General features: G+C 48.9%; 1 protein-coding gene across 1 annotated transcript in view; it reads left to right on the top strand.

Moving 5' to 3' along the window:
• The window catches only part of GPC1 (glypican 1), a 224,487-nt gene extending 208,770 nt beyond the window's left edge, over window positions 1-15,717 (top strand). Inside the window, exons 4-9 of the mRNA XM_064457300.1 lie at window positions 649-814; window positions 5,299-5,429; window positions 8,516-8,635; window positions 9,384-9,517; window positions 10,718-10,893; window positions 11,394-15,717. Coding sequence (XP_064313370.1) covers window positions 649-814; window positions 5,299-5,429; window positions 8,516-8,635; window positions 9,384-9,517; window positions 10,718-10,893; window positions 11,394-11,611 — 945 coding nt within the window. The 3' untranslated portion in view covers window positions 11,612-15,717. The remainder of the gene's footprint in view (window positions 1-648; window positions 815-5,298; window positions 5,430-8,515; window positions 8,636-9,383; window positions 9,518-10,717; window positions 10,894-11,393) is intronic.
• The last annotated feature ends 2,216 nt before the right edge of the window (window positions 15,718-17,933 follow it).

The raw sequence follows: 17,933 nt of genomic DNA, 5'->3' as shown, positions 1-17,933 counted from the left end.
CTGGCTGCCTGCTGAAGTACTCTCAGAGAGCAATCACTTCCAAGTGTCAAGTGCTCTCAGTTGCCCATATTTTTTTAATTCTTCAAGTCTTCCCCCAACACCGTCCTCCTTTCCAAAGATGCCAGCTGAGAACTTTCAATATCCAGGCCCCTGCTGTGTGTCCCCCCAGGAAGCTGGAGATGTGGTTTGTGGTGGGACACCTTTGACTGCTGGCTGGTGGCCACAAACCCTTCCTGCAGGAAGGCAGGGCAGTGGCACTGATGGCAGAGGCTCCAGGAGTACATGTGCACTATGTGTCTAGGTCATGATTACAACTGGTGGACAGCCCAGGCTGTCCTTGTGGCCACCAGACCTGGCTGGAAGAGGGATGATGCTTACATACGGATTCTTCCCAGAACCCTGGGTTCAGACACAGCCCGAGGAAATAGCGGCTGCCTCAGAGGTCCCTCCAACAGGGGTGACACCTGAGGAAGGGTGAGGGAAAGGAGAGGCAGTGAGAGTGGAAGCAGCTTTCCCAAGGTCATCACCCAGGGAGCTGTGCTGCCTTTCGGATCACACCAAGCTCCTTCGCTCCAGGGAAGTGGGGGGAGTCCGCCCATGTGCTCCTCTGACCAGCCTATGTGTCTGACGCTGATCTGTCTCCGCCAGGTATCTCTCAGCCATGAGTGCACTCGCGCCATCATGAAGCTGATGTACTGCCCGCATTGCCGGGGCATGTCCAACGTGAAGCCATGCAACAACTACTGCCTGAACGTTGTGAAGGGCTGCCTGGCCAACCAAGCGGACCTGAACACTGAGTGGAAGTACCTGATGGGTAAGATGAACTTACTCTGCTGCAGCACAGCTGCCTCTCATGGCAACTTTTGGACCCTCTGAGGTTGTGCTTGGCAAGTAAAGAAAGGACTGTTGGAGGCTCTTTTACACCACAGTCTCCCTGTCCGTGATCTGACACCTAGAAGCTATTGCAGGACATTTTGCTGGCCTTTAATACCATTAGAAAGGACACTGCTAGGGTGGCTAACAAGGGCGTGAAGAGTTTTCATCTTGCCAGTGCTCATCTGGGATTGCCCACACTTTTCATTCAAGTAATTCTTCCTTCCCTATTGAGTGTTGAAGGTTAGGGACAGATCATGCCACCTGTACCCTGTCAGAGCTTCCTCCTTGTCCTTACCAGAGCACTTGCAAAGGCACAGGAGAAGCACTTGCTGCCCTCCTCAGGAGGTAGTCTAGAAACTAGCCATAAACTGTTTCCATGGGTGGAAAACAAAGGGCTCAGAGTCACATACTTCTAAATGGGAAGAGGTGTCTTAAACAAATACATGGGGAGGGGGAAGTCGCAGGCATCACCAGGAATGGGAAAATTAGATTTGCATTTTAAATATGAGCTTATTTCATTTTTGTTTTGTCAGTCGGCTAAGATGATGGGCTCTTAAAGTGGGTTGTATATGTATAGAGATGTCCGTTTCATTGAGTTTAAAGCCAGAAATATGACTGTCATGGTGTGGTCTGATCTCCTGTGCAACACAGGCTGGAAAAGTTCAACCAGGGGTTTCTGTGCCTGATCAGACCTGGGCATCTCTTTTAAGATGCTCATGAGTCACTCAGCTGATTTTCCAGAGCTTGTGGCTCCTGGTTTAAATGTGAACTGCTGCTGAGTGGCTTGTAGAGCTGATAGGCGTGGTTTAAGGCTAGTGAGGGTCTGTGTTTAGAAAATGGTGTGTTTTTGTTACAGTGCAGGTCCTCTCCCCATGTGCAGTCCACCAGGGGAGGCTGTTTGCAGTGGTAAAGTTCTCACTCCTCCTTGTGCCCCAGAGCATCACCCAGCAAACTCCTCTCTTTCTCTCCCACGTTGTACATTCAGACCTGGAGTAATCTGAGACTTGAGGGAGCCTTGATGTTTGTCTGGGCTCACAGAAAGCAGGCACCAGAGAGGATGAGCTTAGGGCTTGGCCTTTTCCATTGTCTTGGCTCCTGCTGCCTGGCCAGCAAGACTGCCGACTCACTGGCCAGCTGCAGCCCGACAGGCTAGCTCAGTTGATGCGTGGTGGTGTTAATAATAAAAATCCTGCTGAGGCTCAAGGAGTGTCATCTGCCTCTCAAGAGACACTGCAAAATAAATATCGAACCACTGCACACAGAGGCTTGGTGAGGTGTGTTGGCCAGCTGCCCATATCGTGCTAGGGGCTAACGAACCAAGTGGCAACTTACTCCAGCTAATTGGAAGTACTCCCCTTGAGAGCGGCTTGGGAGGCTGCTATAAAAGTGGGGGACAAATATTCTCTTCCCCAAGGGTTTACACCAGGATTTTGATGGCGCTTTGGCCTTTCTGACCAGTGCAAGCCATGTGTTACCTGTCACTGCTCTCCTGGCAGGATAACTGCCCACCTCCTGAAAAGTCAATGTACAGCTCTCCTTGATTGACAGGGAGGCAATTCCAAGTGCGTTTTGCACATAATCTCGCTTCCTCTTCCCCAAGAGACACTGTTCTTGTCAAGGGGTGATGGCTAGGAGCAAATTGGAGCTTCTTTCAAATTCCATTTGGACATTTTAGTGTCAGAGGTCACAATTTGATGAAGGACTGGAGCAAGACATAGAGTCAAAAGTAGCAGTTCACTGGCCTTGTCCATTCTTCACCCTTCTCCAGACCCTTCTGTGTAGCTGGAAAGGATTTTGTTACACTAAACACGGACTTACTCTTTCAATTTGACAAATTAGGGCAGGTCAAATTAAGGGACATTTTTATAGTAAGTGGTTCAAACATAATTTATCACTAATTTTGGGGGTGCAGCCTTTGATTTAAATGTCTGTCTTTCAACATTAGTGTCTCTGCAAGCTAAAATTGTCTGGAAAATACAGTCTCAAAGATGACACCACAATACCTGAGTGGCAGCAAAGTTAAACTTCAAGCTCTCTAATGTTGTGATGTTATTTCCCAGAATACAAAAAACCATTACCCCCTTGTATGGCATGTTTAACTTTAGAATTTAGAGCTGCCGTAGGATTGTGTTGCAGAAAAGATAACACATTAACTTGGAAACTGTAGCCCTTCTTTCCATTCTTGCTCAGGCTAACCAGCAAAAATTATTTTCTTTTTTTTCAAGTGCTGAAAATAAATGCATAATTTTTCCAAGCTGTGACTTTGTATTTTGTTAAATCCTATATTATAGACTTGAGCAAAGAGTATTTTGTGATCCGCACTCCAGACTGGCTGCGGTTTGAGCCCACCCAGTTGGTTTTCTAATTGACTTGTGCCCTTGCTCCCCGCCAGCTGGACTTGCTTTTGGACTGTGAGCCCTGTGGGCATAATCTGGTATCTTCTGTGGGTTTGTGCTGTTCCACATCCAGTCCTTGCCCAGCTTCGTCATTGTCTGAGAGCTGTCAGGGTCTGAACATCAATGATGTAACAGCAGAGAGAACATACTTGCTAGGGTTGAGTGTGTTGTTAAACTGACAACAGTAGGCTCAGGATCAGGCCTGTTATTAACATACTACCTCCACTGTGGATCTAGTGTTTCTGCACAAACCTCACCTAGACCTCATGGAAGTCATTTGGGGTCTTTCTGCCAAGTCCTGCTGGCTTGCCCAGGCAAGGGACAGAACACTTTCCTAGCAGGTTTGAAATGGTGGAAGTCCCTGGTTGTGCCCCAGCTGGCTAGACTCCTGCCCGAAGGAAATATGCTGTGTGTCTCAAAGATAAGCATCGGTCCTTTAAAGCAGTATCACAAGCAACACGTACACGCTGTGGGATGGTGCAGGCTGAAGGACATGTTTCACTGATACTCTGTTGAACTGCTGGGTATAACTCACCTGGTGGTTTCATTGCTCATCAATAACTTCGGCACTACCAGCTCATGCTGAATAAGCTTTTCTGCAACATCACGCTGTCTGCTGTGACAGTCTCCTGCCAGGCTGATGGTATCAGGATTTAGGACAGAAGAATTAGTCAATCCTAACGAGTAACTCCATTTACGAATGGTACAGATCTCCATCGTAGACCCTGGGTTTTGACCCTCTTTGTGTTGAGAAGAAGAACCAACATGAAGCCATCACACTTGTTTTCTTCCATGTGGCGAGGCCACAGGAACATGCAGCACTTTCTGTTCCAGATGAGCACGGGCCACCCCAGCACGCTGGCAGATCCCTTGCCCTGCCAGGAGGTTTTTGGTGTGCCCTGAGGGACACAGGCCACACTGGAGCCATCTGAGGTCACACGTAACTGAATGCCAAGTCCCTAAATGCTGATGAAGCTTATGCATGACTTGGCCTCCAGCCTACTAAAGCACAAATAATAGGAAACTGAGGCAGCAGCAGCTAAGCAGTGACTTTCAGAATTAAAATTTTTGACGGGCAAAGTCAGAGGTGGTTAAGATCCCTTTTTAGATGTCCATACCTAGTTTTAGCCCTGCTCTGAGGTGCTATCTAAATCTCGCTGGACACCAAGAATGTCAGCCTTCCTCTGCAGTGGCATTCCCCAGTGCCTCGAGCCCTGTGAGCATATAAGCTGCCTTTGCTTCAGACCCAACTAGAGTGCTGAGAAACATCTTCAGAGGTAGGCAAAGGTTGGTAATTTTTTTGTAAGCCAAGCATGGTCTCAAAGCAGCCATAAAGGCAGGAGCTTCCAGGCTAGGCAGGAGCATTGGGACAGCAGAGTTTTCCAAGATAAGAGGAGCTGAGAGCAAGAAACACACCTCAGTCACTCCTTGTCGTGTTTACCAATTTAGTTGTGGACATTTTGGTGTGATCCTCTGCCTTCAGAGCCTGATATTTCCCTGGCTGGTCATGTGTTGTCCTTCCAGAGGTTACAGTGGAAGAATTACTCCTTTTCTCATTCATTCACTGCCACAGAAGCTATTGCCCATGTTGAGTACCTTTGGCACTTTGCTGATCCCAGTCCTCCAACCTTCTGCTGGCTGCAGTGCTTTGCTGAAAATACACAGTGAGTTAGGAGGGTTAGGTCCACATATTGCTATGCATTACTTAATATTTCAGCACCAATTTTCCATTTTTCCTTTCTGTAGCACCCCAGGAAATGTTGGTCACTTTGTGTTTCATTTACCATTTGCAGGAGGTGACCTCTGTTCCTCTGTCACTGAGCGTGGCTTTACCTGTGTTCTGTGAAGGGACACCTGCCCCATGCCAGAGGAAAATAAGCATGTACTTGGGCAGTAGTGAAAATTGAGAGATGTCTCCCCACCAGCCTGCCAAGGGGCCAACAGCTTATCCCACGTGGCATGAGCATGATCTTTAACTTGTTTTGTACAGAGTCTGATGAGAGATGTCTCTGTCTTGTTTTACTAGATTCCCTGGTCATAGTGGCTGATCGGATTGATGGACCGTACAACGTAGACACTGTAATAGGGACTATTCACATGAGGATCGCTGAAGCTATTTCTAACTTGCAAGAAAACAAAGATTCAATAACAGCCAAGGTAAGAGCATGTACCTTGGCCTGGCTGAGGATACACCATGGGTAGTTGCCAGGACCAAATGTTTTTTGTGCTCATTATTCAGCTGAACTAAAGGAGATGAAGGATGAAGGAGATCAGATGCCCACTCTTAATGATAGGAAGCCACCCATCTTACACAGGCAAAAACCTTCTCAGGTGTTTCCAGATATTCCTCCCTGCCACATCCAGCCAGCTTCCTTTAGGTACAGACACACAAGGTGGGACTGCATACACGGTGACTGTGGGAGGCACGGTGCCATTTGCTGTCAGGTGCGCCTGTGTCTGAAGAGTATTGACGTATTTTGGCTGAGCTGAGACATTTACAGAAAGTGCACAGTCCCTAGTGAGAGAAGGCAGCTGCTTTAACCTGCCTTGGGGTGATGTTCTACAGTGGAAACACTGCGCTATCAGGTTGTATCTGTGGGACAGTGTTGCAATCTGGCAGTCCATCTGGAGATGTAAAACAGGCTCTCCTGATGCTCACCTGTCTTCCAAAATGTATATCATGAAGCTCTCCTCTATTGGTCTTCTATTTTTAGTATATTTTTCCACTTAACCACAATCACCTCTGTAGCTGCAAGTAAGAGAAGCTTTGGGAATAAAAACCCAGGTATTCCTCAAGTCCTGCAGCTATCCCACAGTTAGGGCAGAGATGCAGATGAAAGGAGCGGGGCAGGTCCTAACAGGGTCTTGGAGAAGGGAAGGGCCAAAAGTATTGCTTAGCCAAGCAGGAATTCACTGGCACACGTCAAAGCACTAACAGCAGCACGCATCCAAGTACTCATTTAGGTTTCTTTTCTGACATGAAAGGCCATGTTCTTTCTTCCCCTGTCAGGTGGGACTGAGGTTGTCCACATAAAACCAAGCCCATGATGTGGGAAAACATGGCATCATCTGCAAAGAAACATGTTTCCAAGGGGCATATAGTATATCTGGTAAAATGAAAAGGAGTAGTCTAACTGGTGTTCAACTGGAGCAACCAAACATGTTTGATAAGCTTCTCAGTATGATCTGGTGACCAGGTGAATGTGGCAGTCTCTGCTGGTGGCACTGGTAGCAGAGGTCAGGAGCTGCAGATTGCTGCAGCTCTAAGCTCTGGGTTTGAGCATGGCAAAGAATCAGCTAAAGGATATCATTATCAGACAAGCTCAGGACTGGCCCAGGCCAGTCCTGGGAGTCTTCTCTCTCAGGGCTGAGGGTAGCAGGCTCAGGCTGCAGCTGAGGGCTTCAAACATTACCAGCCTAGAGCCAAGCCACTGTCTGACATTTGTGAGAAGAGCCAGAAGTGGCCCTTGAACTCAGTGACACCCTCAATCATGGGTTCTCCTGGGAAAAACTGGAAAGAACCACTTCTGGTAATGAGCTCTGTGTTCACTGCACCACGGAGCACTGTCCCTGCTTCCTCACACTCCCCCTTGCTCCCTGCGGTTCTCTGATGGATTTCAGGCAGCAGGAGCTATCAAAGGCTGCAAATATCTATTTGCTGTCATTATGCAGGAGGCTATTGATCGCCTCAGTCTGCAGGACATGTGTTCTCTCCATCAGTAATGGGCATTGCTCACCTAAAGCCCTTGGGCTGGCAAGAGGATTGCCTTGATAGCATGCTGTGCTGGAGCCGCTATAAGAGCCACTGTCCTGGAGACCTTCCAGGGCTTTTACCTCCTGAAAGAGTTGTCTCTTGCTAACAACAGTAATAGGCCAATTAGAAAGATACAACAGTGAAACTAAATTGGTTTTATTGTGGTAGAACCAAGTTGAAAATGCTCTATGTTTAGTTTTCAAGGTGTGGCTTTTTGCACAGAGCAAAGGAGACAGATGAACAAATTGGCTTGGTGCTGAACTGCCATAGGCGTTAGATCCATCTGATCAGCAGGACAGTGGACCTCAGGAGGGGGCTTTCCAGGCTGAATGTCCCTCAGACACACCAATGAGACCCACTGTTACCAAATCTAGACACTTGTCTGGATTAGGACTTTGCTGATGACTGTCCGAATCCACTAGCAAAAGCATTCAGCAGCTGTCACAAGCTGCATCAGCAGTTCTCCTGTCTGAGGTCCTGATTTCTCTGCTTTAAGGGAGCACCATGCAAAGTCAAATTTATCAATAGCTTCTGACAGCACCCTGGTAACCACAACAAGCTTGGTGCCATCTTTTCAAATCAGCTGGCTTTCTTTGTAAACGCTGGTGTTCCTGAATCAAACTGACAGTGCAAAGGCCCTCTGAGTGACCTTTGACGCTTCATTAAATCTGGCTGTCCAAGCATTCCTTCCACCAGCCACAGTGAGGCTCAGTTGCCTGAGCACTGGCTGTCTGCAGCAGAGGTGGTGTTGTCTGGACTGGTCATGTAGAGACTGGGAGAAACAGGCACTTCCAGGGCACCCTTTGTCTTCTCCTAGAGGCAAAGTCTGAGGATTTGTACCTTCAAAGTGCTTTTGCTCTCTGGCTACAAAGCATGCCTGGGCAGGTAGTTAGGATGATGGGGAGTACCTGAAGTTAGGAGATAAATCAGTCTGGCTTCCTCGTTTGCCCCTGAAACATCCAGCCTGACAGATGTGACACATCTACTGTCTTTGCACTCCCCTGGTTGGAGGGGGCATTTATTTGCTAAGCGTAGGAGCTGATTGCAAGAGTCATTGGGGTAGTCCTACCTTGGTCTGTTGTCTGTCAATGAAGTTCACATGCTCTGCAGTTTTGAAGCCCGCACCACTAGTGTAACGAGTGTGAGCAACTCCCATCTTGTTCTTTCCAGAATTTTATTTTTCAATCATTTGAACAGGTAAGATTGCTAGAAATAATTTAATATCAACATTGGTGACTCATCCAAAACCACGTGCTAACTTCGTGTTAGTGCTGAACATTTTGCTTGATAACGGTAACCAAAACCAGTTACAGTACGCTGAAACATCCTGGCACAAGAGTAACCTGACCAGAAACTTAAGCCAGAATCTCTGAGATCTTGCAGGTAGGAGAGATAAACATACTCAAGAAGAAAACAAAAACTGTGGAGTGCTAATTAATTGAAGAAATAGTATCAAAACATGGGATAGAGAGTTTGGTTTGTTTTTCAGGTTTTCCAAGGCTGTGGAAATCCCAAAATCAGCACAAAAGGCTCCAGCACCGAGGACAAGAAAAGGCGGGGGAAGGTCGTGTTGGAAGCAAAATCCTCTGCACAAGCACTGGAGATGCTGGTGAGTTTGCCTCCAAAGCTCCCTCCCCACTGGCGTGCCAGGGCAGGCGTGCTGGTGCGCTGCCTCCCCTGGGAGCCCGGCCGGCACAGCACTGGGTCCTGCGGGTCAGGGCAGACCACCCCGCAGGCTGCTGAATCACCTTTGCTGGCGAGCCTGAAGAAGATCAGTTCGGCGAGTGCTGGCATGACCTAAGCAGATCTGATCTTGCCACAGCACAGGGTCAGGGTCTAGGTTGCTGATAACCAATTTCTCAGGGATCTGGTGCCAAACTTATCAGAAAAGGCTCCTTGCCATCCGTGTCATTGAGCCTCAGGCAGTCCAGCCTGGATACTGAGGCCAGAGGTCCACCTCCATGGAGATTTTGGATTCTGTGGACAGTGAGCTGTGGGACCTGCCAAGGTCCCACATTTCAGAGGCTTCACTCACACGTGCTTACCTGTCCCACCCTGGCAGACCCCTGCTGATTCCCAGCAAGGCTGCTTCTCAGCATTGCCCTCATGGCCCAGAAGATAACCTTCTCCTGGTTAATCTTATGGTACCAGAACAGTCCTTAGCATGTAACCTTCAGCCTTGGTTTCATGGGTTGACAGTTGGTCTTCAGGGGAAGGTTGGAGACACATCCCTGTCTGCATAAAAAACAGATTTTGTGATGGTAAAACAAAAATAATCGACAGAATTCTTGTGTTCTTTGCACAGCCCTGGGACACTCCAGAGCTCTCCTGGCCCTGAGCATCCTCTTTGTTTACAGGTTTTAGATGCCAAAGGGAATCTGACAGCTCTCAAGACTTACTGGATCACCCTGCCCAGCAGTCTGTGCAGCAAAAAAGTAATGGCCAGCTCAGCAGTGGACGACAAGTGTTGGAACGGGATGACCAAGGGCAGGTATGGAGAGGGTCAAAGTGCCAGGATAGCACCATTCTGGGGTGAGAGAGAGAGGGTTTGACAAAAGGCACTTACACATCATCTCAGCCAGTCCCACTTGTTCAGACTGAGCCAAAAGGTCCGTCTCTGTCCACAGAAATGCTGTTCCCTGAAAAACTGGTAGCTGGGAATGTCAAGCCTGTTGTCGTTTTGCTGTGTGTTGGAGGGTTAAGCATTGAAATGCATTCACCATGAAATAACTGTGTAGTTTTGTACTAATGAAGCAGTTGTGCAATTCCCCGTGCATTCAGAAGACAGAAGGGCTGGATTTACCTCACAAACTCCAGACTGTTGCTGAGAATTGCATACATGTCTTTCTATCCATACCTGATCTGAAATGCTGTTCCCCCATTAGAGGAGGCAGCTGGGTGACATCAAAAAGCTGCAGAAACACCTCCCACCCACAGCTGAAGGTTAAAGGTTGGCTGTGAGGAGAAATGGGCAGCTGCTGGACATGCACCTTTCTCCACTCCTCTCCCTGGACCTGCTGTGATGGTCTCTGCCAGCCCAGAGCCAGCACCTTCAGTTCTTCCATATTTCATGTCATTGCCAACAATGCTGCAGATCTGCAGGAGCAGATGGGCCAGGGGCAGTGCCAAAGGGAGCAGTGCAGCTCTGTTTGCTGGTTGACAGCTCCCAGATAACTGAAGCTTCCCTGGGGGCCTGGCTGGTCGTACTGGGCTGGGGGCATTCAGTCATCTCAGGATGTCAGTACCCACAGGGTTTAACTGGGGCAGGGATGAAGTACTCCTCAGCCTCCCATATGGAGAGAGCTTTTCCATAGAGAAGTGTCACCGTGGCTCCACAGGTAGCACCATCCTGAGAGCAACCCCTTAGCCCCATGCACAGTCTTTCCTGCAGGAAGTCCCTCCCCATGCTGGGACAGTGATGCTGCAAGGCCACCAGCCACCTCCTGCAAGCTGAGGTAGCCTCAGGGTGAGACTCCTCTGATGGGGTCTGCCCAAGGCAGCATGGCTCAGCCATGCACAGAGCTGGCTGCCTCATAGCAAACACCAAAATATGGAGGCTGTCCGACAAGCCAACACCACTGACTGCAGTTTCTCTGGAGTACAAAGAGGCTGGATTATCACTGGTGCCTGTAATGGGGAGAGGTGAGCTTGGCTGGGGGGAGGCATCTAAACCTGTTGCCTTCCTTCGCAGTTATCTGCCTGAAGTGATGGGGGACGGCTTGGCTAATCAGATTAACAACCCAGAGGTGGAGGTGGATATCACCAAGCCAGATATGACCATCCGTCAGCAAATCATGCAGCTAAAGATCATGACAAACCGGCTGGGCAATGCTAACATCGGGAATGACGTGGATTTCCAAGACGCAAGTAAGTTTAGCAGAACCAGAGAGGTCCACGGCAGGCAAGAGGATCTGAGCAGTTGGTCCTGGCAGCCTGCATGGGCCTCCGTGCAGACCCTGCAGCTGGGCCATGATGGCAGAGAGGGGTTGTGTCAACTTGGCTTTTGGCTTTGGGCCACAGGGGGTCTGTTCAAGTGCAGCCAACTTGCTGCAGGGTGGCTGGAGGCTGTGCTGCTCTTAGCAATTTACTGAAACCTCAGGTGCTCTCTCCAGTCCCAGCTCAGCCCTGCTGATGGGGCCACTGTTCCCACCTGCTCTGGAGGTTTCCAGCTGCTGCAGCAGTGGGTGGCTAAAGTCATCTGGAAATCAGGTATGGGCTTGCATCCCATAGCGGGGGATGCAGAGAAGAGGAGGTTCTGGGGCAGGGCTGGTGACCAAGCTCCCTGGGATTGCAGCCAGGGGAAGGCAGCGATGTTGACCGCCATAAGAAAGGCAGTCAGGGCTCACCCCATGTTTGTCTCTGCACAGGTGATGACATGAGCGGCTCCGGGAGTGGTGACAGCTGTCCTGATGATGTCTGTGGCAAAAGACTTTCTAAGAGTCCTAGCACCAGGCAGCCAGAAACACATGCTATTCCTAAGCAGTCTGGACACGGCATCAATGCAGCCAGCAGCAGATCTTTGCCTTCTGCCTTCCTCCTCCTCCTTTCGGTGGCTTTCATTGCCGCGCAGCAGTTGTGGCGGTAACTCACTAGCACAGCCAGGAAAGAGACTGCAGCTGAGGGCTTCACTTTGCCAAAAACCAACCAACCAACCAACGAACCAACCAACAAAAGGACATATTTAATTCACCTTGGCAGAAAAAAAAAAAAAAAGAGGGAGGAGAAAAAGGTTTCAGTTGTTTGCTATTTCTGGCAGTGCTCGAGCTGTTTTCTTCTTTCTTGGTCTCTTCCCCAATGCTGGGCCCTTCTTTCCGTACCTCATTGTTTTACTTTTGTTATTGCCACAAACTGGCTCTCCGGGCTGAAACAAGCCTTTGCAGAGAGGCCTCCAGGGGGAACCCAGCCGACCTCTCCAAGAGCAGCTCTTTTGCTGCCTCCAGTGGAATATGCAATTGCCCTGATGTTACCCAGCCGCTGGCCAGAGCACTGCTTATCATACTGCTGCCAAAAGCACGACGGTGCCAGGACCAACGCCACTTCGTAATGTGGAGAGACTGAGATCGTCAGCGCTGCTCAAGTGCTGCTTTCAGGGCTTTTTCGGGTTTTTCCTCTGTACTTCCTAGGCAGGCAGAGGTGGCCCTTCACATCCAGCAGCGTATGTAGGAGTGTGAGCAGGTTTGGTGGGTTGAACTGAAACAGTTTGGCGGTGGCTGTTGGACCCAAAAAACGCAGAACTCCCTTTTTCTTTGGAAAGGTCACAAGTGGGTTTCTTGACTAGAGCTCGTAGCTGACGACAATTTGAAATGTAGGTCTCCTACATCTAAGTGACTGGGAATGAGTGTTAGGGTTTGGGGTATTTTTTCTTTGCATGCTAGTTGGAAAGCCATTTTTTACCCAAGTAATAATGGTCCAATTTCTACCTGCAGTGCAGTACCGTCATAGGTAACAGAGAGACGAAAATATGCACAGTGGGATTCTCCACTTGACAGGCAGTTGTGCTGCCTCCTCCTCCTCCGGCCCCAGTCGTGGATGGGAATCACTTTTTTTTTTTGTATTAAAAAAGACCAGAGACATTTTACTAACAGGATCATTGTGACTGGTGTGAGAGCTCACACCAGGCACATGAGGGAGTGACACCAGGCAGCTGCCTTAGGGCACAGGGGGGCTGGTAGCGATTAGGCCTGGGCAGTGTCCCTGCCCAGGAGACTAACTCAAGGTAGCATCTACTGGGGAGGACGTGGGGACAGGACATGTTTTGTTCAGGATTTTTTTTTATGTTGGTGTTTGTTCCTGTTGCATTGTAGGTTTTTAAGTGAATCCCTGCTTTCCCTATCCCTTCCCCATCCTCCCATGCACCTTCTCTAACCACTGCAGGGACGGGGTGAGACAGCAGGTCAGACACCCACCTGCAGCTCCATTTCGGATCAAGGAAGGGCCAGGCTCACCCTCTGCTGCCCCATCCCACCACGCATCAGCCTCTGGGTCACACGGGCAGCTGCCCTAACCCCAAAATGCTTGCTGGGGTGGACTCGGTGCCAGGTTTTGAGACTGGGGGTGGTCAGTGAAAAATATAAATATCCTCATGTAGCTGTAGGAGTGTCTGTGCTTGTAGGGCTGTGTGCTTCGGGGCTTCCAGAGGGCTTCTGTACCTCACAGGTATGGCAAGCTTTGGCTGGAGATGTAGGTTTAGCGGATGTTATAGGTACAACACAGTCACTGTGACCATTGGGGCTAAGAACATGCCCAGGGGTTGGGCTTCATTCATATGGGGTTGGGTTTGAGTTTCAAATGTGTTTGTACTGTGGGCAAGAGGGAGGGCAGAGGTGTATCTATCTCCTACTTTGCTGGTCTGCGCAGCATGTTTGAGTGTTTCTCCTCTGTCTTGCCAGAGGAGATGTGTCTTCAGGCTGAGCAAACATTGTGGGGTTGGGGTTTGGCTGTTTTCTAAGAAAAGGAAAAAAAAAAACATTTTTAACATTAGCAGTTTCTAGAATGTGCAATTTAAGGGAAAAACGAGAACATGAGCAAGGTAATGCTGAAAGCTGGCACAGGCAGGCATGGAGGGAACTTGTCACCCGTCCTCCCTTGGGCAGGGGTCCCACCAGGCACTGGGAGGCAGCAGCAGCTCCTGCCCACCTTGTCCTGGGGCCAGGTAATGACGCTCATGGTTCATCAAACTAGGCAGAGATTTCAGGCCAGCTTTGGCTACTCCAAGTCACAGTGACTGATGTTACGGACTTGGTATCCTTCCTGCTTTGTACTCGCTGGCTTCTGATCTAATTTGGCAGGGTTTCAGAAATGAAAGCCAAGGTTCTGGACAGGCTAAAGGACAGGCAACACCACTAGACCCATCAAAACCCAGGAGTGGATAAATACAAGTCATGGTTTTATATAGATTTATTTACTTATATGGCAAGTTCCACATTTCGCTTTTATGGCTCTAAAGAGTCCTTGTCTTTTTTTCTTCCTTTTTTACCAGAATTGCCAATATAAATTCAGCCTTCAATTACAGAAATCCCACAACCAATCCTGCAGAAACTTTACATCCAAAGCCAGAAAAAAAATGGGGGGTGGCATTAGAACATTGTACCCTCTTCAAAAAACAGTTGGGTTGAATTGGAATTTTAACACATGACTGCCAAGGTCAATGTTTTGCTTTGCAGAATGGGAGATTGAAAGGGAAGTTCTTGTTGTTTCCATTTCTGTGCAGTTAGTGTTTGCTGTCAGCATATTACCCTCAAAAGCTTCTTACGGGTCCCAGGGGAACACACCTTAAATAGGAAGCCAAGGATTTACTGATTGTCCAGTTACTATTTTAACATTTTAGTAGCCCAAATTATTGGTCCTGTTATGATAATAAACCCAATAGTCCAAATTAATAAGGCAAGGCCTCAAGGACAGAGTAAAAACTGTTATGCAGGAGAAACCCTTCCTGATGCCTTCCCCTTTTGGCTGGGGTTGAGCTCACAGTTCAGTGTCCCTCTGGGCCCCAAGGGCACCTGCTCCAGTCCTCCTGGAGCCAAGCTGGGGGTTAGAGCAGCATCGTCAGCCTCAGGTCTGTGGGATGGGCAAGGGCAGTGCCAGGGGCTCTTCCCCCTCTCTGCCGGGAGACACATGATGTTGGGTGTTGATGCTTCCTCCCTGCTCGGCCCTGGGGCTGCTGGGTTTATTTTGTATACCTTTTCACGTGGTCCACCTATGCAGCTGCTTTTTTCCAGTTCCCAGTTATTCAGTTTTTCTGTTCTCTTCGTTGCCCCGAAGTGGTTTCTCCAACCTGCTGCAATTTGATGGCCTGGGGCTGCACTTGGCCACACCACCTTGTGCTGGGGAGCCAAAACAGCCAAGTCCCCCCAGGGTATCTACTCAGTATCACTCTAAACTAAAGCAAACCTTAGTTACCCAATGGCTAGACAACCACTGGCACGGCTCAACAAGCTGAAGTCAGCCCAGGTCCAGACAAGCCCCGAGCCTGCGCTCAGGCTGGTTCAGAGCCTGGGACCCTTCAGTGCTTATAAATTACATTTCCTGGGCTACCACCTGCTCGAAAAGGTTGTGACAAACCTCCTCGGCCCCATGGTGGTCACGGGCTGAGGGCTGCAGCCACGGTGGGGGCTGGCAGCTGCCGTGGTTGGCTATGTGGATAGGGAGCTCTGGGGAGCGGGGGGGGGCTGGGGAGGAACATTTGCTTTGATGTTACCAAGATGGTGATTTGCAGTGTTCTGGTTTGAAAAGGCCTTGTACTTCACAGGGCTGCAGGGGTGGGGGGCGGTGGTGTAGAGAAGACCCCTGTCCCTGGAAAGGGGAGAACCAGAAATAGTGGATTTCCAAATGTCTCTGTCTTTCAGCCTGCTCTTTTGTGCCATAACATGTGTTTTAACTAAGGGCAAGGGTCTCAAAAGGCTTTGAGAGCGTAGCTACTCATCATTTACAAATGACAAACTGCCTGTTGTTTTCTGGTGGGCTTGGTAGGGGCTAAGGTATAGCAAAAATATCTAAAGTCCACCTTTGCTTTAAACAGATGCATTTCTATCTGCAGGAGTAAGAATTATTTCACTTATTGGCATAGTCGGACAGTTATCTATTTCTTTCTGTTACCAAGGTACTTGTAACTCTCTTGCACTGTTTATCTAAAGTTGAAATATGTTCTTTGAATCCTTGTATAAATAAAAAGGCTGGAGACTTAAATCTGTATTTACAGGGCAGTTTTATTTCTTCTCTGTTTAAGCCAAGTTTGGAGTTTTCTTTCTTTTTCCTTGTTAAGGCACAGATGAAGGCCAGGTCAGGAGTCCCGAGGAATGAAAGTTTGCTTTCAGCCACAGGGTTTGCAATGGGCTGATGCCATTGTTGGCGTTACGGGTTTGCCTGCATTCGACCCTGTGTAAGCTGGAGGAACAACTGCTGGGGTTGTATGGATGTGATGTCTGTGGAAACAAGGTGAACCTAACTTGAGTCACTGAAGCAAGTATGCTAAATGTTCTGTTTCTCATAGAGATGCACAAGAACTCATGGCATAATAGTACAAGGAATCAGAAATACCCTTGGTATTTGTCATCACAAAGTGTTGTGCTAATTATTTACTGTGGCATTGTACTAGTGCAGCTGTTGGTGGGGTTAACAGCAAGCAAAGCAGACAGGCAGCCCATCGCAGTGATGTGGATGTTTAATCTTGAGCAACTGAGACTGAACTGATGCAGCAGAAAGGTTTGTGCTTCAGCTCTGCACTGTTCAATTCCAGAAGTGGGTGAATGCAGAAGTCAAGGTAATGCATCAAAAGCAGCTCATGAAGTGTCTAAGAGAGACTTGATAACTGGAAACTACTAGAAGTGTATCTGCCTGGAAGCAAATATCACTTAAATTTAATAAATTGAGTTATACCCTTGAGTGAGTAGGTATTTCTTTAGTTTCATGTCCTGCAGTTACAGGTATTTAAGCACCACATGCACACATTTATATACATATAGACAAGTGTGGAAATGTTGGTCTTCTACTACGTGAAACTATTTCCAGACTAGTCACCTCCTTTGCCTCCTCTGTGGGATCTTAAATAATGGCTACTTAAAGCTCTGTGTGTATTAAAACTGTTTGAAAAGCATTTTGGTTTGTAAAGCCACTGAACACCATATGCTTGCAAATTCACTGCTAAGAAATTGTGATGGGGTGGGCATGGTACAAGCTCAGCTCAGTTCCTGCTTCCCTGCAGCCACACACAGCCCTGCTTCCCCAAGAACAGGAGGCGCCAGGGACCCTAATAGCAGACCTTTACTTACAAGGAGGTAGCTCACTGAGAAGATGGAGCCAGGCTCTTTACAGTGGTGGATGGCAAGAGGACAAGAGACAGGCAGTGTAACTGGGTCTGTTTGCGCAAGGTGTTTGCACTGTACCCCAACTGCAGTGGCACGAAGACCAGAAACCCGCAGCTCTCAGCAAAATCTGGACTGAGGCACCAGACCTTTTCTAGCCAGGGGATGAGACTATTACCCTGCAGTTCAACCCTCTTGTCTCAGAGGAGGCAAATGTCTTCCCTGCCAGGAGGTGACATTTTCATTCAGCTTATAATTACTCTACATGTAATTATAACTACCCTGTTCCTATTTCCTCCTCTGCGCAGGGACACAATACAGGGCAGGCTGCTGGGAAGGGGCAACCTTTCAGGCATGAAGGACTGTGTTCAAGTCAGCTGCAGGCAGATAGCTAGTAAACATCTGTAGCCTCGTGGTGAGGCATCACAGGTGCAGAAGCAGTGACATTTCTTGCTGCTCATGCGACAGCAATGACAGCTTTGGGCTGGTGGCACCCAGGGGCCTTCTGGACCAGTGCTGGGGTGAGCTGCAAGGAGCTGGTAAGCCAGTCTCACCCTGGTAAGTCACACCAGGCCCCTCTGGCAACTCCCAGAGCAATCGGCTGGGCTGCTGCTGCCCTTAGGAATTGGTGGAGGGTTCATGCCACATCAAGAGTGGTGTCACACAAAGAGCTTGATTTTGGTAACAAGAGCAGCTGTTAAGGGCAAACTCAGCACAGCAGGCACTTTTCAAAGCGAGGAGTGTTTTTGCTGTTATCCATGTTCTTTTAATGGGATAATCCCTCTGAACAGATTTTGGGCCACACTGAAGCCAAGTATGACACACAGAAACAAATAGCAGGTGCTCAGGAAGGAAAATGAGGCAGTGAAATAGATTTTTCTGATGGTGAGATGTGATACTGCACAGCAGAAACTCATCTGAGGAAGTGATGGGGATCCTCATGCCCCGCTCAGGCAGGACAAGGAGTGGAGGGGCTGCATGGAGCGGTTGGCTCAGCCCGAGCTCAGTGCCCCGAACAGCAGCCTCTCCACCCTGGCTGGGCACATGCCAGCACCTGGCCACCACCACTGGTACCCAGGGCAACGAGGGTGTGCTGGGCAGGGCTGG

This window comes from Phalacrocorax carbo, chromosome 7, assembly GCF_963921805.1.
Source record: "Phalacrocorax carbo chromosome 7, bPhaCar2.1, whole genome shotgun sequence".
NCBI classification, from domain to species: Eukaryota; Metazoa; Chordata; class Aves; order Suliformes; family Phalacrocoracidae; genus Phalacrocorax; species Phalacrocorax carbo.
Note: the sequence above shows the minus strand (reverse complement) of the source record. Positions and strands in the feature narration are given on the sequence as shown.